The sequence below is a fragment of the Oreochromis niloticus genome, linkage group LG14, assembly GCF_001858045.2.
Source record: "Oreochromis niloticus isolate F11D_XX linkage group LG14, O_niloticus_UMD_NMBU, whole genome shotgun sequence".
Taxonomy (NCBI): Eukaryota; Metazoa; Chordata; class Actinopteri; order Cichliformes; family Cichlidae; genus Oreochromis; species Oreochromis niloticus.
The window spans coordinates 1,582,955-1,607,280 of record NC_031979.2 but is presented as its reverse complement, the minus strand read 5'-3'; the positions used below and the strand labels follow the sequence as shown (position 1 = coordinate 1,607,280).

The window sequence follows — 24,326 nt, the reverse complement described above, 5'->3', positions numbered from 1 at the left end:
TGAGGTCTAGCAGGACAAGCACAGAGGCCATAAGAAGATCATTTGTAACCTTCACTAAAGCCGTTTTTGTGCTGTGATGAGCTCTGAAACCTGACTGAAACTCTTCAAATAAGCCATTCCTCTGCAGATGATCTGTTAGCTGTTTGACAACTACTCTTTCAAGGATTTTTGATATGAAAGGAAGGTTGGAGATTGGCCTATAATTAGCTAAGACTGCTGGGTCTAGAGATGGCTTTTTAAGTAAAGGTTTAACTACAGCCACCTTGAAGGCCTGTGGTACATAGCCGATTATTAGAGATAGGTTGATCATATTTAAGATCGAAGAATTAATTAATGGCAGGATGTCTTTGAGCAGTTTTGTAGGAATGGGATCTAAAAGACACGTTGATGGTTTGGAGGAAGTAATTACTGAAGTTAACTCAGAAAGATCAATTGGAGAAAAAGACTAAATGAATATCAATTGTACTAAAGGTAGCTGCAGATAATATTACATCTGTGAGATGATTATTGGTAATTTTTTCTCTAATAATTAAAATTTTATTTGTGAAGAAGTTCATGAAGTCATTACTAGTTAACCTTAAAGGGATGGTTGGCTCAACAGTACTCTGACTTTTTGTCAGCCTGGCTACAGTGCTGAAGAGAAATGTAGGGTTGTTCTTATTTTCTTCAATCAGTGATGAATAGTAAGATGTTCTAGCTTTATGGAAGGCTTTTTTATAAAGCAACAAACTATTTCTCCAGGCTAAATGAGGATCTTCTAAATTTGTGACACACCATTTCCTCTCCAGCTTACGAGTTATCTGCTTTAGGCTTCGTGTTTGAGAATTATACCACGGAGTCAAGTACTTCTGATTTGAGGCCTTAGATTTCACAGGAGCTACAGTATCCAGAGTCATACGTAGTGAGGAGGTAAAATTATTAACAAGATGATCGACCGCTCTGCTGTTCCTAGGACTGTGCTCTTCTGGACAGAGATCTCCAGTGTTGTTCCTGGGATCTGCTGGAGCCACTAGCTTGGGGGTCACTGCACTGAGTGCTCTGATTACCACAGGGACCACTGTGACCTTCACCCTCCACATCTTCTCTGAGCCCTTGGTACTTCTCCAGCTTCTCATGCTCCTTCTTCCTGATGTTGCTGTCACTCGGTATTGTTACGTCTATCACTATGGCCCACTATGTCCGGTTGGTTAGCCACCACCGTTTTGTCCGTCTGTATCTGGAAATCCCACAGGATCTTAGCTCGGTCATTCTCAACTACCCTAGGGGGTGTCTCCCATTTTGACCTCGAGACTTCCAGGCCATACTCGGCACAGATGTTCCTGTACACTATGCCGGCCACTTGGTTATGGCGTTGTATGTATACCCTACCTGCTAGCATCTTACACCCTGTTGTTATGTGCTGGATTGTCTCAGGGGCATCTTTACACAGTCTGCACCTGGGGTCTTGCCTGATGTGATAGACCCCAGCCTCTACGGATCTTCTGCTCAGAGCTTGTTCCTGTGCTACCATGATTAGTGCCTCTGTGCTGTATTTCAGTCCAGCTTTTTGCAGCCACTGGCAGGATTTATGGATGTCAGCCCCTTTCTCTATCTGCTGGTGATACATACCGTGCAGGGACCTTTCTTGCCATGGCTCCACCTTTTGCTCTTGCTTTCTTGGGTCTCTGCTGCCTGAGGTATTCACTGAGCACAGTGTCTTCTGTACAGTACAGAATGCGTTCAGCTTGTCAAATTTACATAAATCTTCGATTGCTAGCAGTGTGACTCTGAAGTTCTGTACTCTATGTTTGTAAGTTTTCTCCTCAACAAACACAACAACGTCAATGAAACGTTTTGCACCATCAAAGGCAACCGTGGGTACCTTTGGTTTCATTCTATAATACTGGACATTTTTCTACGAAGGTTTGAACTTTGAATGTGTTTAAACAAGAGAAAAAAGTGTGAAAATGATCATGCCTGGCTGAGAAAAGTGTATAAAGTGTGTAGTGAGGGGTTTTACAACCTTAAAACATCTATAATAATTGTAAAAAATAAAGTTGGCTACTTCGCGGATTTCACTTATCGCGAGTTATTTTTGGAACGTAACTCCCACGATAAACGAGGGATCATTGTACTTGTTCAACCTGAGACTGGATGACAGTTCTCCTTTCAGCACTGGAGTGGTTTCAGTTCAGATTTCTAATTGTCTACAAGAAGGGACGCAATAAAATGAAAAGAGATTTTAACAGGACATTTATAAAAGCGCCTTGAGGCAGCAATTGTGATTTGGAAAAAATATTTCATTTGTAGATTTGTATGTTTTTTACATTGCGTATTCTTCATAGGTTCCTTAGTGTAGATTCATTTAAAATAATTGTATGGTTATTTTTACAAACACTATTAAAAAATAGAGAAGTCACTTATCATTTAAGTATCAGGTTTAATGTCTTACATTGTTCAGACAAAAAGCTCTGAAAGTATCAACAAAAAACAGAAAAATGGAAACAAGAAAAGGAAAACGATCCACCAACATACATAAATATAGTACCAACAAAAACACTTTAAAACTCAACCCTTGCACAAACATGAGAGAAGTGTATTAAATACAACATGCAGTAAAATACTGTATTTACATACATGCAATAGTTCATTTTTCTCATCATAGATTGGGCTCTGCTCTACTGGTGAAACCATTACATACAAACACTTTTGTACATTTTAGTCCAGCCTGAGGCAATAAAACTCACAAACACATCTTCTTTATACTACAGGGTGGGCCATTTATATGGATACACCGTAATAAAATGGGAATGGTTGGTGATATTAAAGTCCTGTTTGTGGCACATTAGTATATGTGAGGGGGCAAACTCCTCAAGATGGGTGGTGACCATGGTGGCCATTTAGAAGTCGGCCATCTTGGATACAACTTTTGTTTTTTCAATAGGAAGAGGACCATGTGACACATCAAACTTATTGGTAATGTCACAAGAAAAACAATGGTGTGCTTGGTTTCAACATAACTTTATTCTTTCATGAGTTATTTACAAGTTTCTCTTTGTTCACAGCCATTGACATGTTGAAGAGGTTAACACATGAGGAGCGGATCGAAATTGTGTTGATATCTGGTGAATGCAGTAACCGGGTCATTGCAGCAGATTTCAATGCAAGACACCCTACGAGACCACCCATCTCCCATGCTACAGTTAACAAACTGCTTGCTAAGTTTCGTGAAACTGGTTCAGTGTTGGATTTGCCAAAATGTGGACGCAAGAAAACTGTCACTAATGAAGAAACATCAGTGGCTGTCCTAGCTTCATTCAGCAAGAGCCCACAGCGTAGCACTCGCCGCATGTCACTGGAGAGTGGCATTAGTCGAACATCCCTTCGGCGGATATTAGCTACTCACAAATGGCACCCTTACAAACTCCAGCTACTGCAGCATCTCAACGAGGATGACCCAGATCGGCGCACAGAATTTGCAGAATGGGCAAAACAAAAATTGGAACAGGACCCTCAGTTCACGCAGAAGATTTTGTTCAGTGATGAGGCAAACTTTTATGTGAATGGTGAAGTTAACAAACAAAACCACCGCTATTGGTCTGACACTAACCCACATTGGATGGATCCCTCCAAGACTGTTGGAACAACAAAAGTGATGGTTTGGTGTGGTATATGGGGTACAACGATAGTGGGTCCATTCTTCATCAATGGAAACCTCAAGGCCACTGGATATTTGAAATTGCTACATGATGATGTGCTTCCCTCTTTATGCACTGAAGCTGGCACGTTCCCTGAGTTTTTCCAGCAAGATGGTGCACCACCACATTATGGGTGCCAGGTCCGAGCATTCCTAGATGAACAGTTTCCTGGAAAGTGGATTGGTCGTCGTGGGCCAGTTGAATGGCCCCCAAGGTCTCCCGATCTGACCCCCTTAGACTTTTATCTTTGGGGTCATCTGAAGGCAATTGTCTATGGTATGAAGATACGAGATTTGCAGCACCTGAAACTACGGATACTGGATGCCTGTGCTGGCATTTCTCCTGCGGTGTTGCTATCAGTGTGTGAAGAGTGGGAGAAGAGGGTTGCATTGACAATCCAACACAATGGGCAGCACATTGAACACATTTTATAAGTGGTCAGAAACTTGTAAATAACTCATGAAAGAACAAAGTTACGTTGAAACCAAGCACACCATTGTTTTTCTTGTGACATTACCAGTAAGTTTGATGTGTCACATGACCCTCTTCCTATTGAAAAAACAAAAGTTGTATCCAAGATGGCCGACTTCTAAATGGCCACCATGGTCACCACCCATCTTGAGGAGTTTGCCCCCTCACATATACTAATGTGCCACAAACAGGACTTTAATATCACCAACCATTCCCATTTTATTACAGTGTATCCATATAAATGGCCCACCCTGTATAATGAAAACATTCTTTCTATTACTGTGCTTCAGCTTACTGTTGTCCTATCAGAAGTTAAAGTAGACAGTTAACTTGTAGCTCTTCTTATATCCCACTGTGGGTGGTATCACTCAGTACTTTGCCCTCTGATAAATTAATGATGACTAATCAGGTGGCGTTGAAGGCAGTGTGCGACAGCTGCATTCTGTCAAGTATTGGAGCACTGCAGTGTCTTTCTATCATGGTTTTGATACCACAACGTTCATCATTTTTTAATAACTACTTAGCTATTTCATAGCTTCAGGGAATCATATAAAATTGCAACAGAAATAAAAAAGCAAAGTTGTTATTTTGAGTGAATCGTTTTTCCAAGGGTCAGTTCAATCATCTTTATCTTTCATTGTGTCAAAGTGGAACTTAAATAGTAACTCCTATCTGTCTCTGATATTTATTACCTTGGTAGATAGGTGAATGACTTCTGTGGTGCCTTTTGCACTAAAGCGAACTCAGTGTAGGCAAACACTTTCAGTTTTGGAGATATATTATGAGTCAAAGAGGCAGAAATTTCACATTAGAACAGTGGTAGACCAAAAGACTGTTTGAGTCAGACTGCTAATGCTAGAATTATATTTATATTCATATTCTTCAGTGTGCAGAAAATTTGTAAACCAAAAAAAGGAGCAGTTTCTGCAAAGAGCTGTCGGTTTCTCTCCACTAGATGTCACTAGATTGCAGCCAACTGAATTTAGTTTTTTTTATCCCTTCCAATTCAAGTACTTAATGGTAGCTCTGGTGGCTGCTGTAGGAGAAACTGGAAAAAAACTAAAACAACAACTCAAGATTGCATGGCAACATGGCGACTTCCACAACCTGAAATATGCGCTAATGTATTTTATTGGACTAATTCTTAGTTTATGAGACTGCATCATTTTGCTGGAAGACATAAATACATACTAATCAATGTATACCTATAAGCACAACACTTTTTCTATTAAGTAGCTTAAGAAATTACTGTGTGTATATTATGTTTTCCAGTTTTGGTGAACTGACCCTTTGAAAGTAAACTCTGGTGGAACCCTTGGAGTAAATTGTGTTTTAAATTAACTAAGAGCTGAAACCAGCAGCACTTAGTTAACTATGCAGATAACTCAAACGGCCATGAGACTATGCCTACAATCACATTTAAACATATATAAGAAGATTTACATTCACTGAAGGTTAGGAGTTGGAAATGTGGGGGGAAAGTAGGCACACAGGTTAATCAAGGGAAAAGAGATAAAGATGAAAGCAAAGCATTTTTAGACCCAGCTATTATGATGTCACTGTCTTCAGTGGTGTCTGAAATCACTTCCTCATTCAGAGTTCTGCCTAATAGCAGTGAACAATAAGTATCAAATTCAAATGTTTTAATCTTCATTCATTTCAATTACATTTTGAAAGGGCTTCCAAACTCGTGAGCAGAAGTGACATCCCTGACAGAACTTAAAAGGTTTCATCTGCTGGTTTTCATCTAGAATACAAATTTTGGCTAGTGCGCGCATAATATTCGATCTTATAGGAAATCTGTCAGAGCTACATCTTTCATATCATATTTTCAGTCAATTTAACAAGCTCTCACTGCCTAACTTAGTGATATGCTGATGGCAGTGACGTCTCAGGCATTCATGATTATCCAGTGGCCTTAACCAAAATAGGAGTGGACCCAGTAGACAGACAGGAATGTTGGAAAACAAGTAAGCAAATAGAAAGATAAGGAAACAAGATCATAGATAAAGATGGAATTGCAGGACCCAAAGGAAGCCGTCAGGAGATCAGGCACAACAGGAACAGGCCAAGGTGAATCAGGCAACATCCAGAGAAGAGGAAGTTGGAGACAGAAGAAAAGGAGAAGGGAAATGCAGAAACACAAGAGAAATGCAATACATTACAGACTGTGATAAACAATATCACGTATCAGAAGAAAAAGCAAAGAAAGCGTCTAAAATGCCAGTTAAGGTAGAAAAAATGCATTTACTTGATACATTATTCATTCTTTCCTCAAAATAAAACAGTAGTCACATTAAAAACAGTCTAAATATGTACATATATATCATTTGATCATCAGCAGGCCAGCTTTACATTTTTCACATTTCTTTAAAAAACACTATTTACAGCATTTTTGTTGACTGATGGTGTAATGGTTCCTCTTAGCTTCATAGAATTTCAGCTTTTCTGAAATTTAAATGTAGATTTTGATGAGCGATGACTAAAACAAAGAGGTAAACATTTTCAGTGTTGATGTTATATAGTGTAGTGGGTTGGTTCATCCAGATTATGAACTTACTGTCACTCCATGACACTTACTCTGTTGTCTTCCAGTGTCCAGGGTGAGAAAGCCTGCGGTTGAGTTTAGGAAGTCTCTCCAGCATGCCTGCTAGCTGGGTGAAAGGTGGCCTGTCATGTGCCGTAAAGGACCAGCAGGCAGACAGGATCTCCTATTGGGACAGTAGGTAACAGATACAACATGGTGATTGGTTGGTAATCAAATTTTAATCAATATGAAAATAATAATAATATAATCAATATTAATACTTTAATACTTTACACATGTTGCCACCCAGAAGATGGCTTTTAAGAGAAGATTTTGCTTATCTCAAGACAATCTTAAACAAAATTTGTTGAGAACTGAAAACATTTGATGCATGGTGATGAAACTGAAATTTTGCAAATTTATGCCTTCGCTTTCTTTCTTTTCTTTTTTTTGAATGTCCTCCAAAACCCGAACTGCTGCTTTAGCTACCGCCTGAGCCACATTTAGTTTGGCCTGTTGGTACCCATCAGCTTCCTCTGAAGTCCTACAGGCTAATCTAGCCTGATAGGACTCCTTTTTCAGTTTGATGGCCCCATCACCTCTGGTGTACAACTTCTGGTTCAGGGATTACCACCACGAAAGCCATCTTAGTAGCCGCAGCTCCTTGGAACAACTCCTTGGCGGACATGTTCTCCCTGAGTTCCAAAAGACTATGGAAGCTGTAGGGCTGTCTTGGTTGACACGGCTCTACAAACATTGCATACAGTTCTGGGGTGGTGGTTCATATCTTTAGGATTGGGAACCAGAACAGGGGGGATCACACTCCTCAGCCTCCCTGGAAAGGTCAATGCTAAGGTAGTGGAAAGAAGAGTTTGTCTGTTAGTTAAACTTAGGATACAGGAGGAACAGTGAAGCTTTCATCCTGGTCGCAGAACACTGCCAGCTCTTCATCCTCATAAAGATATTTGGAGGCAGGCAAGAGTTTGCCCAATGAGTCTACATGTGTTTTGCGGACTTGGAGAAGGCTTTTGACTGTATCCCTTGGAGTGCTCTCTGAGGGCTGTCTGGTCCATAGCTATGAGGCATTTGGTCTCTGTACAACTGTTGGTGTGCCTTACTGGCAATAATTCAGAGTTGTTCTCTGTGGGTGTTGAACTCAGCTAGGCCTGAATTAGACCAGATCAGTGGTGAAAGGAACAGCTACATAGCCCATGTGTATCCTAGAACCGGATGTTGATGTAGTGGAGAAGTACAAGTAGCTGGGTGTAAGTCTGTGAAGGTTCTCAGTCATCCAGGTCATCGTAGTCAAAGGAGTTTGCAAAGAAAAGCGTCTGGACTTCTTTAAGTTAAAGAAGTCCAGACGAAAGATGTGTTCTGTGTTTTATTTCTACCATGCGCTCTTACAACACTAGTAATGTCATTATGCTGTGCTGTGTTGATGTTGAAATGCAATACTTACGATTATGATTATTATTAATACTGCTGTTACAACAACAGCATTTCCCAAATCGGGAACAAAGAAAGTATACTGTAAATTGTTGACAGTTAACAACAGGGTCAGTTTTTCTGTAGACATGATCTTCAGACTCACCGTGACCTCCTTGCCTAGATTGGACTCTGACAGCACATTCTTAATGCCTTCATTACTACCCACTAGCCAGATTATAGTTTCCACAGGCTGGTTGGTAATGGGCCAGTCTCGCATCTGCAGCTCATACCAGATTGTGCTGGAAATGACACAAGATCCTTTCATGTACTACATTCTTTTACATTCATTCTTACATCATGTGCTACTCAAATATGCAAAATGGAGTATGAATAAAATGGAAACAAAGGTTTCAAAATCTGTGTGTAGTTCCAGCTGAAAGTTGCACAGCATGTCTAAATAGCTGAATTTATGGTTCCACAAAAACTATTTTACTATGTTAGCTGGCAACAGTAAAAATCCTTTAATTTTGAGAAAACTAAACAATTAAACAACTGTTACGTACCACAGAAAACACAAAAACATGCTAACATAAAATTATAACAAAATGAAGGTTAAGCACCTAAAAAAAATTAAAAGGCAGAACTGCTTAATATAAACTATAGTTTCCATGTGACCTTAATAGTTTCTAGTATAAATGGCACTAGTCAATACCCAAAAGCATAAATGTCAGCAGCTTTGGAGAAAGGCAGCTGGTCCTCATCAACCTCTGGGCTCAATTTTCGAACAATTTCTGGAGCCAGGTAGCAGATCCAGCCCTGTGGTATCCGTAGCACATTCTTTCTTCTAAACACACAAACACACAGAAGAATAATTAGGAGAAAAAACATGGCTCACCATAAATTCATTCCCTAGATGCAGTTTCTTTCACTCTTACCTGCCTTCTTGTACCACACCAGACATTCCAAACAGGCCAAAGTCTGTAATCACCACCTTGTTTGTGTCATAGAACACATTCTTGGACTTCAGATCCTTGTGAATGATGCCTTTGGCATGAAGATAACCCATTCCCTGCAACAAACAAAGATTTTCTGAACAAAAGATACGCCTACATTCACAAAAAGAAGATGACGATGACCCAACAGTAGATATTTTTAGTTCATATATTTAAAGCCTTGTTGTGTAGATTTTTTTTTTTTATGTGTGACACTAAACCTTTTCAAATCGTGGCACTGGGGGTGAGGGGAAGCACCAAAACATGCTGAAGTGCAGCATATTTCCAAAATAGTACATTTGTTACATAGTGTACATATGTTTGGCATTTCTTGGCTACAATTCCGTCTTATTTATCAACCAACACAATATGCAATAATAAGTATTACCTACCTTAACGATTTCCTGTGCAATCTGTCTGGTTTTATTTATATCCAGCAGGTGACCTCTTTCTCTTACAACAGAATATAGAGTCAGACCCTTACAGAAACTGCAGAGGAAACACATACAGTATGGTTACAAATTAAACATCACATCACAAAAAGTAAAAAAAAAAGCAGCAAACGACATTTTGTATTGAATTTTATATAAAACAGTGCACATATGCACTCGTGGTTGGAACTGCATTTAAAATGGGGGGAAACCAGCATCAGTGACAGTGCAGTGTTTAGGTGAGCAGTCATGCAGCAGTACCTGGTGATAATAGCAAGATGAGGAGGAGCCATGCATGCGCCCATGAACAGGATGACATTCTCATGCCTGGTCTGCCTGTAGTTCATAACCTCTTTTTTGAAGACTTTCAGATGATCCTCATTGTTGCCATCAATCTCTAGAAGGCGAATGGCCACCTCACCATGCCAGCGACCTTTATGCACCTTACCCCAGCGACCCTGGACATAAAGCCAGAGCACAGGAACGAAAAGTTCAATTTAAATTAATAATAATGTTTTTTCTTTTCATTTTTTAAACAAGATTTAATAATTCTATGATACAAATCTGCTTTCACCTTTCCAATAAGCTCTCCCAGCTGTAGTTGCTCATACGGGATGTCCCACTCCTGGAGGTAGACGCTGGTCTGGCTGACCTTACGAGAGATGGGGACCCCAGAACGGCCTGCAGCCTGACGGCGGCATATAGAAGAGGGCAGATCATCCAGACCGTCCTCATCATACTCTTCCTTGGAATAACTCTTTTTTGTGTCAGTCTGGTCAGCTCCTTCTTTATCCATAGCTGGGTAATGTTCCTCTCCTTCCTCTTCCTGTAACATAAGAGAAGAATGAAAGTGAACACTGATGTTAAACACTTTGTTTTTTACTGGAAATATCAGCACTTGGTATACAAAATGGTATTGCAGTCTTGTAATTCTCCATTCAGACCAAAAGTATTTTGGATAGTTAGACAATTCTGGTGGTTGCTGGAGGAAATATTTGATGGAATAAAGAACATGCATCAGTATGAAGAGTATGAAAAGATTGCTCCACTGGTATGCTGCTTTGCTCCCTTTTAGCCTGGAAAGCTCATCGTCATTAAGAGGAAATGTTTACCAATATCTTCAAAGATAATGGCAGGCAGGAAATCAGCTTAAGTTAAAGAAACATAATAAACCAAAGTAAACATCCCAGCAAATCCTTTACAGGCTAGACCTCAATCCAATGGAGATACTGTGAAATAACCTCATATAGACAGTCACACCGGATGTTGTATGAATCAGCTGGATCTGAAGCAGTTCTGCGAGGGGAAAAAAGCTCCTGATGTCTGATGTTAAAAGGTCTGATGTTAATATAGCCAACACATCATTTAATGTTTCCACCAAAAAAAGTACTGCTTAATCGAAATGTTCAATACAGGAGCTCTGGTGTGATGAAAATGAGTTAAGGCTATAGGATAATTAATGAGAAAACACAAGGCTGGGTCTCTAACAAAGTACTAAATACATGGTCTGAATATCTGAATAACAAAGCATCCCAAAAACTTGCTTTTGCTGAAGTATTGTGTAGATTTGTGAGACAAGAATGAATTGAATCTATTTGAACACAAGTCTGAAAAATAACAAAATGTGGAACATTTGAAAGAAGCTGAAAAGTTACCAAATGGATATCAGTGTCAGAAAAAAGGAACAGTGCATTGGCAAGTACTGTAAACCAAAAGGAAAACGACATGAGTAAAATATATAAATGTAATGGAGATAAACCAGCAAATCACACCCTTTCCCTTCATCTTTTTAATTTAATTCACTGTATGAAGATTCTATTACTCACCAGTCCCTGTTCTGAGGCTGTTACTTGTGTCTCAGTAATCACCATCAGTGACACCCTGAAACCAAAGAAATTAACAAAAAAAAATCACCAAAATTTGTAACAATTTTTTTTCCCATTCTTAGAATAACCAAACTTGGAAACTTGCTGAGGGCTATTGGCTGCCAAAACAGCTTCTCTTTCTCCTTTTTCCATTTCCCTGCATTGTTTTGGGCAGCAAAACTGTTTTTCCAAACCCTCCTGGACCCTTTTTTATGCAGTTTGCATGTGTGGGTTTTACCCAGGTGCTCCCACAATCTAAAAATACTGGCCATTCTAAATTTTCTGTCAATGTGGATGTGAAATAAAGCCTAAAATGCATAGCATAAAGAACTATATTGTCGGGGGCTGGGTCTCTGACAGAGCATTTTGAGTGTTTTTTGGTAAATTTGTATTTTCTTATAAATATATGTGTAGTTCTGGTGTTGCATTATTAGTTAGATTTTAGTTGAGTCTATTCTAGTTTAGGTCCATCTATGTCAGGGGTGTTGAACTCCAGGCCTCGAGGGCCGGTGTCCTACAGGTTTTAGATATCACCTTGTTTCAACACACCTGAATCAAATGATTAGTTCATTACCAGGCCTCTGGAGGACTTCAAGACATGTTGAGGAGGTCGTTTAGCCATCTAAATCAGCTGTGTTGGATCAAGGACACATCTAAAACCCGCAGGACACTGGCACTCAAGGCCTGGAGTTCGACACCTGTGATCTATGTCCTCTTTTGTAAGTCTGTTCTGGTCTCCTCTATGTAGTCTGCCATGTATTTCATGTCAGCGTATTTCATGTTGTCTAGTTGGTGCTGTCATGTCTACGTCTGTGTTTCCTGTTGTATTTTGAAGGTCTGGTGTTTCCTCGTTCAATGTGCTTAGTTTTACACTTCCCCTGTGGTGTCATTATGTTCATTTGTGTCAACCGTTTCCCCATGTCATTCCACTTCCCCTGATCACCCCTTGTGTATATTTAGTCTCTGTGTTCCATTCTCTTTGTCAGAACGTCTGTGTTTCCACGTCTAGTCATAGTTGTCATAGCAGTCTTAGTCATCATAGTAAATCATAGAACTCATAGTAATCTTAGTTTTCACAGTTATCATGTTTCCCAGTATGGGTTCCAGTTTAGGTGTCGTTCTTGTTTTCGGCTCTGTTCATGTCTACCAGCCTGAATAAAACTGCTCGTTTTTTATTCAAGGCTCCGCTCCGTCTCCTTCTGTGTCCGCACCTGGATCCTCCTTTTCACTCTCTCGTACAGTCAGCTCCTGCTGACCGTGACATATTTGAACAAATGGCTTACAGTGTAAAGTGCCCCAAAGCTAGAAAAATGTCATGTAAAATTCTACTTTATTCTCCTGCAAGGAGGCAGACCCAGGAATGGAGTTTCCTAAAACCAAAATTAATGGTAGTTGGCATTTTATTAGGATGTAATATCAGCAGAAACTCAAATGCCGTGGTAGATTTGTTTCCAACTCATGTTATCTTTGATGTTATCAAAACTATGAAAAAACTAACATTTTTTTCAGTTTTAAAGTTTACATAACAATAATCACCAAAATTTTGAATATCACCATAAATACTATTTATATACACTGTGTGCTCTGTACAATACTGGATATTTTAAAGAGTTTAAAAGAAAAACCACAATGAAATACAGGTCAATCTAACAATACTTCTAAAAAGAAATCTTAAAGTTTTGCATTGGTCTGGTGGATAAAGAGAGTGACTCAGTGTGACGATATAAAAAAGAGGAGGAAGGCTGTAAAACTTTGCAAAAGAGTCAGATGCAAGTCAATGTCATTGAAACTCACCTCTGTTTAATGACAGATGGTGAGTTGTTGAAGATATCCTCAAATTTTCTGCCAGTTAGTCCTGCCATTTTTGCTGGTGTTAGGTGCTGCTAACTTGTGTTAGTTAAACTTTCTTTTTAGTGGATCAAACACTTCGATCAAACTATCAGCTGTTGTTCACACAGTTCATAGTAAACTGTCTGGAAAGGGGAGGGTCACATGTCTAATCTTGTGACAATAAGCAATTGTGACAATATTGGGGAAAGATAAGTATGTTTATGTACACGTAAGCTTTCATGTGTTAGAGGCTTCTGTTCAAGAGATGACGCTTGAGGTAAGGAGGAAGAGGATGAGGTGGAAATAAGGAAGAAGAGAGCAGTGGTGGTGGAGGAGAAAGAAAAGCGAAAGGAGAAATATCAAACTATACATGTACAAATGTTAAATGGTAATATACAGTTTGAAAGAGCCATTTGTGAACTTTAAAGTAATTTAGAAAGTGTACTTTGAATGTGGACTGTTTGGTAAAGCACTGCTACTGTTAGAATTCCTACCAAATCTGACTTGAACTCCTGATAGTAAGTATATAAATGAAATAAAAGTGCATCATTGGTTCGGTACATGAATGTTGTATTCTCTTACCCAGACTCATTGTGACTGCCAGAATGCTGAGCGCTGTATGTGCAGGCAGGAACATCTGTTGGAAAATTCAGCTTGAGAGCACTGCACTACTACAAAACTACTTATCATTCAAAATTGATGCTTGGATACTTCCAGTATATGACAAGAGGACAAAGGATGTTAAATTCAACATAGTTTGAAGCTGTCAAACTATCACGTTTGACCATTTAAAAAATGTTTTATCCAGTTTGACAATAAAACACTTTACAACAATTCTTTGAATGGTTCAAAGACAGATCATGAATCATTCACTTGACAGTTTTAAACATAAAAAAAACTGGTTTTTGCCATACAACCCAGTTTTAAAATAAAAGTTGGTTATTTTCAAAAATCTACATAAAAACAGATTACACTGATTTTCATATTATTTTCAACTTATTTGGAATAACTTATTAAATTTTTTTAATTATATATGCATTTTGAGTTTAATGTCAGCAACATATTTTAAAAAATTGGGGACAATTATAGTGCAACTATAGCCTGGTTACTGACAATTAATGGCAGACTATAATTTGACTAGCTATAAAAAGAGTACCACAGACAGACAAGATTTTTGTACCTATGGTACCAATTTGAAAATCATAGATGATTTCTTTCTTGAATTATCGCATTCACAAGACTTTTCAGAAAACTTGAGTTCTGACCTTGACTTTGAGGTTGAGGTCACTGAGATTTGAACTTGTCCAAGATTTTTAGTAGATACACCTATGGTATGAATTTCAAAATCCTATGTTCCCTCGTTCTTAAGTTATCGCATTGAAAAGATTTTCAGAAAATTTGACCTCTGACCTTGATCTTGAGGTCATGTTCAGTGACAGTGACTAGGGTAACAATTTGAAACTTCGTATCATTCTTTAGTTTTCACATTCACACTGTCCGTCTGCTCACCTGGCAGGGTGACGACAACAGCCCATCAGCCTTTTACAGCTTAGGGGTAAAAAACCAGTTATAAATGAGATCTGAAATGCAGGCTCATTATTATCAACTGATCAAGCAGAAATTAGTAAAATGTATCTATCCATCCATCCCTACAGTAAAAAAGTCCAGGTTCTAAACCAGTCTGATTCAGCCCAGACGCACTCACCTATTGAAAACACTTTGCTGTTGAATATTAATCAGCTTTCAGTTCCATGTGTTGAAAAACTATTTTACTACAGTAACTGATTTCATTAGATCATAAACCCTCAGAGGGTTCTCTGTGTAGGTTCTCAGTCATTGAGTCATGGTAGTTCCCCATCCAAGAAGCTTCTTCAGTTTTTAAACACAAAAGGTGCAGTCTAAGGTATACCTGGAATTCTCCAGCATTTTCTTACAACTGAAGAAGCCTCTTGGATGAGAATTGAAACATCTTCATAAATTAGAGATGTCCAGCTGTCATGTTTTTTTCAATCTCTTAAGACTCACAGGGCTGTAAACATTCCCCTAGTCCCACATCTCAACAAAGTCTTGCTGACAACACATGAGGCCTTTTTTTCACAAAAACACATTTCTCATTTTTTTAAAGATGTAATTTCTACAACTTTAATATTTAATTGAATTTAAAGTTAAATATATTCTTTCAAAGAGTGAAACAATGCTGTCTTTATTACGTTGCATACCTGGGAAGTTGAAGCGGTTGTCCCAGGAGCTCTGTGGTGATGGGTTAGGTGGGGGGGTGGCACTTACGCTTGGAGGGTTACTCTGCTGGAAATGTGCTGGAGAGGAAGGTGTGGAAGAGGTGGCTGATGACGGGTTACTGCTGGATTCCAGTTGGTTAATACTGGGGACAGGGTCCTCCAAACACACAAGGAGTCCATTATTTCAATTATTTCACACTATTTATTTCTTGCACACTAATCTCAACACTCTTCTCCATTTCAGTATTGAAGGATAGAAAGAGCTACAGCAGACCTGAACAAGATATAACACATATTAGAAAGCTGCACTTACCCTTTTGGTTAGTGCCTTTGGTAAGGTGCCAAACTGCAGTGAGACTTCGGCTGTGTGATCAATCCGATTGTTGATGTCTGATGGTACCGATTCTGCCCTACGCATCCTTGGCACTACCGGTCAGACAAAAATACAAGCTTTGAGCTTGAAATATTTTCAAAACTTTACAATTCCTCAAGTAAAATAAAAAGGTCCCAACATGTTAAATTCCTGCTGATACTATACTGCCCATTATAATATCCTTCCTAATATGCTACTAGTGTAACTGTCAAAGCTAATGGGAGTCCATTACAACATTAATAGCATTGTTGCCAGTAATCACTAGACTTGAATCACCTGGATGATTTGTGTACAAACATTACTAAGTACTGTCATGTGCCCTCATCTTCCCTTATTTCCCAAGGTGTAGAGACAGCAGGCTGGTTTTGTATCTCCTCCCGAGGTCCATGTTGTAGTGTAGACTGGCACCAGTTGTGACCTGGCATACCCTTTATTACTGATTTCTAAGAACTACAACTGACCACAAAGAAAAACATAATTTTCATAACAATTTTCCTAAAACTACAAGTTGTAGGATATTTTCCCACTTATAGAACTGAAAAAAAAAACAAACTGTACACCCACCTTTATCTGACATATTTTCCCTTACCAAAAAACCCCACATTTCAATAGAGTTATATAACAAATCAATGGTAATCCCAGTATGTTTACAAATTCAAATTTTACTCTCCATAATGTTCCTTATAACTACTTTGATCTTTTGCTTATAGAATTGAGCAAATGATCAAGGACTGCTGGTTTGTAGGTAACTAAATTTAAGTGCACTGGCTCTTATTTAGCACTATTCTACTCTATCCCAGCACGTAAAGCAATTATACAGCTTGCCTCACTGACCCATTCATACATGTACTTTTTTTTTTTTTTTTTTTTTTTTTTACACAAGTGCTTTCAGTCTAACATTCACACACATTTACACTCGGCTGACTGTATCAGAGAGCAACTTGGGATTAGTATCTTGCCCAATGATATTTGGAATGTAGACTGGACTATACAGGGACAGAACCACCAACCTTCTGATTAACAGATGGTTAACAGATGACCTGCTCTACCTCCTGAGCTACAGCCCCACCCATTTCTGAGGTCTGGATAACGGTTTCATCACAGTCAGGACTTTCCATACTGATATGCAATACGGCTGTGAGTAAATGCATTACTATTTCCCTGCAATACTGTGCATGTGTTCCACATGCATGAAATGGACCAGCTAGTAAGTGAACATAAGTGAACCAACCGGTCACTGGTCAGGGCCACTAATGCTGGAAATTAGCCCGTTCCAATCTCTGGCCAGTCTAACCAGGAGATCTCTAGTGTAGTCTTTGTCGACTAGACCAGTAAAGTCACACACCACTAAATTATTTTAATGTTGCTTACACGTAGCAAACGATATCCGACATGAAGGTGCATCTTTGGTACACTTGTTATGGCACTTTAACCTGTGAAGAGAAGAATACACTAAATAGTACATCAAAGAAGTCATGACAAGTTGTACTGCAGTCTGACAGAGTGCCTGATGTTATCTTCACAGTTCTTACTTGCAGTGTTTACACTTGACACCAAACATCATGCTCTTAGAACAAACTTGACATGTCTTGGAGAGCCAGGACTTAGTCGAAAACCTGCAAAAGAGAGAAAGAGAGGTAGGCTTGGGGCTTAAGAGGTTAAGAAATGAGTCAGATGATAATAGATGATGAGTAAATCCCTAGTCTTAAATTTTGTGACTATACATCTAAATGTAGAATCTTAATTTAATAATAATTTAATTTAGAATGACTGACAGTGTAAAGTCATATTGGAGATTATGTATTGGAATTTCAGGAGCAGGACCAAGCCTCCAAACACGCTCCTTCCGGCTGTCATCTATATAGGTTCCCCCAGTTCTGCAAGCTGATCATTCTTGTTTACGTGCCCCACCCTCCCTCCTTGTTCTCTATTCTTTAACTTCTTTGCTTCTATTTAGTACATGGGGATCTGCCAGGCCTGGGAGCCATCGCCAGTCCCCTTCGAGGCCTTCCCCAAACTGCAGCTCAATTCATGTCAAAGCATTCACTTTTACCTACTAAAACGATGTCAAACCTAAAATGAGGATGTGGGCCCAGCTAGTGAATAGTAACCTCTGCATGCTGTGAATACAACAGAATTCAGGAAAGAACAAAAAATATCTTGTTCATCAAGCTGTTCTCAGAGCTTTTTTTTTTTAAGCTAAAAAACCTAAATTTCTCCTGATGAAGCCAAAGGCATGATCACAGGTTCAAATATCATTTCAGTCTGCTACTAAGAATAACATTTCATATGTTAAAAGGAGTATAGTATTATATATAGTATAGAGCAGTCCAGTATAGTACAGTATGAAATAAACATACTGTTTACATAAACTTTCACTCAAATTGGACTCAAAGGCTAGTTCATGGGCAGGTATGGGATATTCCTTCAGATAAAATCAAGATCGACCTCGACCAGACTGACAGCAAAAAAAAGTATGGAGAAGGTGTGAAACAGCTCATGATCCAAAGCATACCACATCATCTGTAAAACATGGCGGAGGCAGTGTGATGGCATGTGGGTGCATGGCTGCCAGTGGCACTTGGAAACCTGTGTTTATTGATGATGTGACACAGGCGTAGGGATGGGTATTGATAAGATTTTAACGATTCCGATTCCATTTTCGATTCTGTTTAACGATTCGATTCTTTATCGATTCTCTTATCGATTCTTGTTTTTAAAAAGGAGAACACTAAGGTCGATTAGCTTAGAACTGTTTTATATCTTCTCTTTCAACAAGATAGAAATTTAGGAGTAACATGGCCTTACAAACCCAACAGTGAGATCTTAAGAGATCCACAGCCTACGGCTCTTCAATGGGGTGTCACAGGGTCCCCGGGGAAAATTGTAAACGTAAAATAATAAAATAAATATTCTTCTGTAGCAATAACAAAGTATAACATAAATTATTCTGTAGCAATTACACAAGAATATCCAGTAATGTCCCTGCCAACAATTAAACACATTCACTTACCATCTGCTGTGGCAAATGGCTGCAAGGTTTTGACCACAAACTAGTCACTGCTCGGTGACATGCGGGCCTGAAAAGAGACGCTACCGGTAGACTGCAGCGACAACTGCCAGCGAGCGCCAGCCAGACTCTGTCTGTCTCATCATGGTCACCTAAATGCACAATGGCAGGTTTTGTAATAAAGCAGATCGCGCTAACATAATATGCACTGTTAGTTGATTATTTACCTGCCGCATTAACGGGAGATGACGTGCAAACGTTACCGCTGCTGCTGCTGGGTTGAGATTCACGAGTCCGGAGCGGAATTAAAGACATTCATTTAAGTTCATCGCGTGTTTTGTGAGCGAATGCTTTTGCATATTCGTAGTGTTTCCTCCCTTAATGAAATATCTACTTTGCAAGTATTGCAAGTTGCCCTGAACGGATGACAATCCGTTCTCATAAAGTATAAACAAACTTTTAAGCGTTTGAGCCGCTTAGGCGCCGTGTTTCCTGCCAGGTACGCTCCGACGCTCCGCAACGTGGTGACGTCATTCGGGGCGACTGGAATCGATAAGGGAATCGTTTGCAAAAATGGCAAACGATTCCAAGGAATTGAAACAGTGGGAACCGGTTCTCAACAAGAACCGGTTTTCGATACCCATCCCTACACAGGCGAATGAACTCTGAGGGGTTCAGAGACATACTGTCTGCTCAAATCCAGCTAGATTAGGCGGCCTTTCATAATACAGATGGACAATGACCCAAAACATATAGCCAAAGCAAGCCAGGGGTTTATTAAAGGAAAGGAGATGAATATTCTTGAATGGCCACCTGATCTTAACCCAGTTGAGCATGATTTCACTTTCTGAAGACTAAACTTTGGACAGAAAGGCAACAGCAACTGAAAGCTGCTGCAGTAAAGGCCTGGCAGAGCATTAAAAAGGAGGAAACCCAGCATCTGGTGATGTACGTGATTGCCAGCAAAGGGTTTTCAACCAAGTATTAGAAATTGACTTTTTATTTGTAGTTATTTAATTTATCCAATTACTTTTAAACCCCTGAAATTAAGGGATTGATTTTAACCCTTGTATGGTGTTCGTATTTTTGTTACTCAGCCAGTGTTCATGGGTCTGGTGGACCCGCTAGAGTTTTGGCTTTCCAATTAAGACTATCAAACAATTTTATGTTAAATTACTCAACAGATGTTTACTTTATCCCAATTACGAGCCATGTGAACAGCAAACATGGTTAATTTTTTCCTTTTACCTTTGTTCGATCGCATTTATGAATTAATGTGCTTCTCGTTTTTTGTCAATAAAATGTTATAAAAAAAATAAAATCAGTTCTAATCAAGTGTACATATCCTTATACCATATTTTGCAGGTTTTGATGGTATATACTGCCTAAAGGGGCAACGGCCTCTAAATGGCATGGGTCTCACAGACCCGAACACCATACAAGGGTTAAAAAATGCTCTAGTTCCTCTCATTGTTATGCAATCTTTTTGTTAAACCCAGTGAATTAAATCTGAAAGTCTGCACTTCAACTGCATTTGAGTTGTTTCATTTAAAATCCACGGTGGTGATGTACAGAACCAAAACTAGAGAATGGATTTCCTGAAATAATGCAGTGTGAATGCTGACAGCTGAAAGCTTTGAGTTGGATTTTCATAATTTCTCAATCTTGTACACCAGTGTGTAGACTGAATATGCTGAATCATTCACATGAAAGCCAAAGTGCAGAACTGTTGAAAGCTGAAGTTCACACAGAAGAAGAAGTTTCAAAGTTTGAAAGTAGCCGAATATCTTTAAAATGTACATTAGAAAAAGCTAATGACAAAAGAAAATTTAGAATAATCAAATAAATCTGAATGAATATTGAAAGCTGATATTCTTTAAATCACTTGAAGAGTGGTGTTATGTTTTAAACGTCTAAACTCAAGAATCTTAAAAGGAAAACTGGAATATCTGCACGTCTACTCTAATCTGCTGTGTGTGCAGATCAGTGACTTCTTCTCAAACAGGTAGTCAGTAAAATAGCCGAATGGACAGCAGCATCTTGTCAGAGGACAGTGTGACAAACACTTTAAGCAAGGGTTCATCAGCATCTTCTTAGCAGAGGTGGTGACATGCTGCATTCGCTTTTGTTGCTTCCTCTCAAACAGGAGGTCAGTGACCCACCTGAAAGTGGAGCTAAAGTTCACAAAAAGTAGTCTGTCATTAGATCCTACAGAGTCCAGACTCTCTTCCACAAAAGAGCTTATTCAAATCTTTGGAAAGTCATCAACTGACACCAACTAACCTGCTGAGTGTGTGTGTGTGTGTGTGTGTGTGTGTGTGTGTGTGTGTGTGTGTGTGTGTGTCTGTAGGTAAAATAGTTTTTAATCTTGAACTGTTTTGTGGGTTTTATTTTCAGACCAGCTGCATGTTAGTGGGGGGATACAGACACAGACATTATATTAGGTTAGATAAGTTGAAATGTGGGAGAATCCACTACAGACAGACAAATGGTTTCAGTTTCAGTTCTAATCATCCAGCCAGAAAAGACGATTCAAAAAGTCATCCACTGACTCCAACTTCCCAGATTTGAACCAAACGCTGAAGACAAATCCACCAATAAAAAAATAAGCCTGGAGTTAACTGGCCAATCAGAATGCTCTATCCAGTTACTACTGACATACTGTCACTCTGTGGCAAATTCCTGTCAAATTTCTCTTGGTGCACTGGTTGAAAAACTGCTTCTAAATCCAAAACCGTAATGCCTATGAAAAATATAAAAACGTTTAAAAAAAAAAAACTACAAAAAACATACGGAAGATAGAATGACAAATAATAATAATAAAGATTAGGATAACAACAATTCTGTGAATGCTTATCTGCATTCAAACTTGCACAAAGATTATGCAGATGATGTCACTGACATCAAGATGATATCAATTTATTGATAAATGAATGTCACAAGTTACACCAGTTTTATGTTTTTAGTTCACTTTCGCTTCAGTTTCCAGATTTTATGTTTTCTTTTTTGAAAATGTGTAATTTTAGTTTAGTTAAAATTTTTGTGTTAGCCGTTTGTTATTAGACTCTAAGTGGTATCTCAAAAAACAGCCTAATATGTTTTAAGAATTACTATACAGACAGACTACATGTCATGTAAAAATCCCAGACTCGACAGGCACATGCATCAATTCCTCCTGATAGCTGTCGTGTTAACATTTCCTGTTTATTTTATTTTATTTGGCTTAAGTTAGATGCTCAAAATATCGCTTCAGTTAGTTTTTGAAAGTAGAGTTTGTCACACAATATGTAAAATGCATCACCTGCAGTGGCCATAACATAACATATACTAACTAGATTTTTTTTTTTTTTTCAAACTGGTTACTGACCTGTGGGTTACAGCCAGGCCAATGTCTCTCCTTATTGTCTGTGGGGAACTTCTCTGCATGGCTAGATCTGTAAAGAACGTTAGAAAACCAGAATATTAAAAGGATAGATTTTGTCAAATTGAAACAGAGCTACAGAAGGGCCAAAAGTCTGTGTGAACAGAAATCCACTCCAGTAGCTTTTATAGAAACTCACTGTCCAGTAAGATGGGGGCAACAGGCATCATGTATGGAGCTGAGGCTGGGACAGGGCCAGGTGTTTGGGCAGATAGCAGAGGTGATCTTAGAGCTGAATCTTCAGGACTGATCCCAGAGCCGTTGATCTGAATAGCAGCCAACACTTTGTTCTTCTTACAGGCCCTGCAAACACACCGACAAATTCTGTAAACCTCCTTGCACTATAAATGGGATTCATGAATTACACTATAAGGATAAACAAAATGATTTTTTTAAAATAGTTTTCACAATTGTGGAGATAAGACACTGATTCAGGAAAGTACATAGAAATCTTCCTGTCAAAGCAGAGCTGAAAATGTATGACTGCAGAATTCCTTCTAAAACTTACTTGTGTGTCCCAGGATCCTCGTTGCGGTTGGTCGGCTGCGAGTCATGACTCTTGTTTTTCGTAAGTGCAATGTTGGGAAGCAGTTGCAACAGTTTGCGAGAGTGTGGTGGTGGTGTGTGGGAGGACTTGAACGTGTGGGTCTTTGAGACCTGTGTTAGTGATGGGGTGCTTGACTCCAAAGAGAACGGATCGCTCATGTTCTCAGCTGGTACAGTTGGTCTCTGGTCATCTGAACAGGGTACCACTGATATAGAGATGGACCGGCCATGATTGCTGTTGGGTTTTAATGAGGTGAAAGGGCTGCCAGAGCTTAAAGAGGGGCTAATAGGAGAAAAGGGACTGCTGTCCTGTTGTGACTCAGAACTGCAGGAGCCTGAGTTATGCCTCAGATCGCCTCCTAGAATCAAAGACAGTTTGGATCATTACTTGTGAAATACAATCAGCCTGATCAACAGGTTTAACACCTCTGTAGGAGCTGAAAATTATACTGTATTATCTAGAGTCAATCCTCATTTCTTTATATTTTGCTTCCAAGGAATAACACTTTTTTTCTGTAATTTTTTAAAGTGGTCATCAGCAATAGTCCTTTCAGCTTCCTGTCTAAAGTTTTTCTTTTGACAGTGGCTGTTTCTTCACTCATAGTCAGTTCAGTCCCTGTACCTGACCATTTTCCACAAAGCATTTGTTTTGTTTGTTCAGCAACCTAAGACTGACCTATGAACTGAGGGGATAAAACAGTTTTTTGTCCAAACATAACAGACAGCCTAGCAAAAAACCTAATTTTATCTTTAGGCGCTTCATTTACACATCTTCAGCATGTGACAAAAACACATAATTTGTCCCAATTTCTTTAGCTTAATCTTGAAAAAAATCCAATGATAAAAAATTTGACAGAGATAAAATAGTATTTTTGCACCAACAAGCTGAGTCGCAAAGAGTCTTATACACCGTACTTGCATGTATGCACACATTTCAATAAATTGTTTCCCAATTTCCTTGCAAAAATATGACGATTAGAGGAGTGACTCATTACTTTTGAACAGTACTGTATTTCAGTATAATATATAAAACAAATAGTACAACACAAATGACAAGAAGAAATTTTAAAAAAAGAAACTAGAGACAATGGGTATATTCAAATACTTAATTTTGCGTTTAAGGAGAGTCAAGTGACCCTGAAGTCTCTATGCAGCAGTCATAATATAAGCTGTTCAAAGGCTCCAAATGTTTAGGAAAAAAACTTTAATGCTTCATTACCTCCTTAAAGGAGGACACGGTCAGCTGTCCTTTATGTGACGGCATCCTTCACAATATTATCCCACAATTCATAGCTGCACACAATCTGACCATTCATGAAAAAAGTCAACATTTGCTAGATTACATCTAGCAGGCCTCTGACAAAGTTTATGGAAATGGAAATAGATTAATTTTCTTCAGTAAGTGGGGTTGTTTTTTTCAGCATCTAAAACAATGCAGTAGCCACCTCAGATGATTAAAGTATGAATTGTAGCACTGGTATTAACAAAATCTTGTATATACCCCTCCTTAAATATCGT

The 24,326-nt window shown here is 38.9% G+C and overlaps 1 protein-coding gene across 3 annotated transcripts in view; it reads right to left on the bottom strand.

Moving 5' to 3' along the window:
• Positions 1-5,313: 5,313 nt before the first annotated feature.
• The window catches only part of LOC100702586 (kinase suppressor of Ras 1), a 39,967-nt gene continuing 20,954 nt past the window's right edge, over positions 5,314-24,326 (bottom strand). For 2 of the 3 annotated variants that reach the window (XM_025898301.1, XM_025898300.1), the window contains exons 3-19: positions 22,771-23,167; positions 22,402-22,565; positions 22,209-22,275; positions 17,364-17,447; positions 17,203-17,264; positions 15,772-15,884; positions 15,441-15,615; positions 13,804-13,858; positions 11,353-11,407; positions 10,101-10,352; positions 9,788-9,984; positions 9,488-9,584; positions 9,039-9,172; positions 8,816-8,947; positions 8,267-8,402; positions 6,729-6,859; positions 5,314-6,065 (exon numbers count right to left, since the gene is read on the bottom strand). In XM_025898301.1, coding sequence (XP_025754086.1) covers positions 5,984-6,065; positions 6,729-6,859; positions 8,267-8,402; positions 8,816-8,947; positions 9,039-9,172; positions 9,488-9,584; positions 9,788-9,984; positions 10,101-10,352; positions 11,353-11,407; positions 13,804-13,858; positions 15,441-15,615; positions 15,772-15,884; positions 17,203-17,264; positions 17,364-17,447; positions 22,209-22,275; positions 22,402-22,565; positions 22,771-23,167 — 2,333 coding nt within the window. In that variant the 3' untranslated portion in view covers positions 5,314-5,983. Of the gene's footprint in view, positions 6,597-6,728; positions 6,860-8,266; positions 8,403-8,815; positions 8,948-9,038; positions 9,173-9,487; positions 9,585-9,787; positions 9,985-10,100; positions 10,353-11,352; positions 11,408-13,803; positions 13,859-15,440; positions 15,616-15,771; positions 15,885-17,202; positions 17,265-17,363; positions 17,448-22,208; positions 22,276-22,401; positions 22,566-22,770; positions 23,168-24,326 lie in introns of all 3 variants that reach the window. The other variant, XM_019367502.2, reaches the window with a different exon arrangement.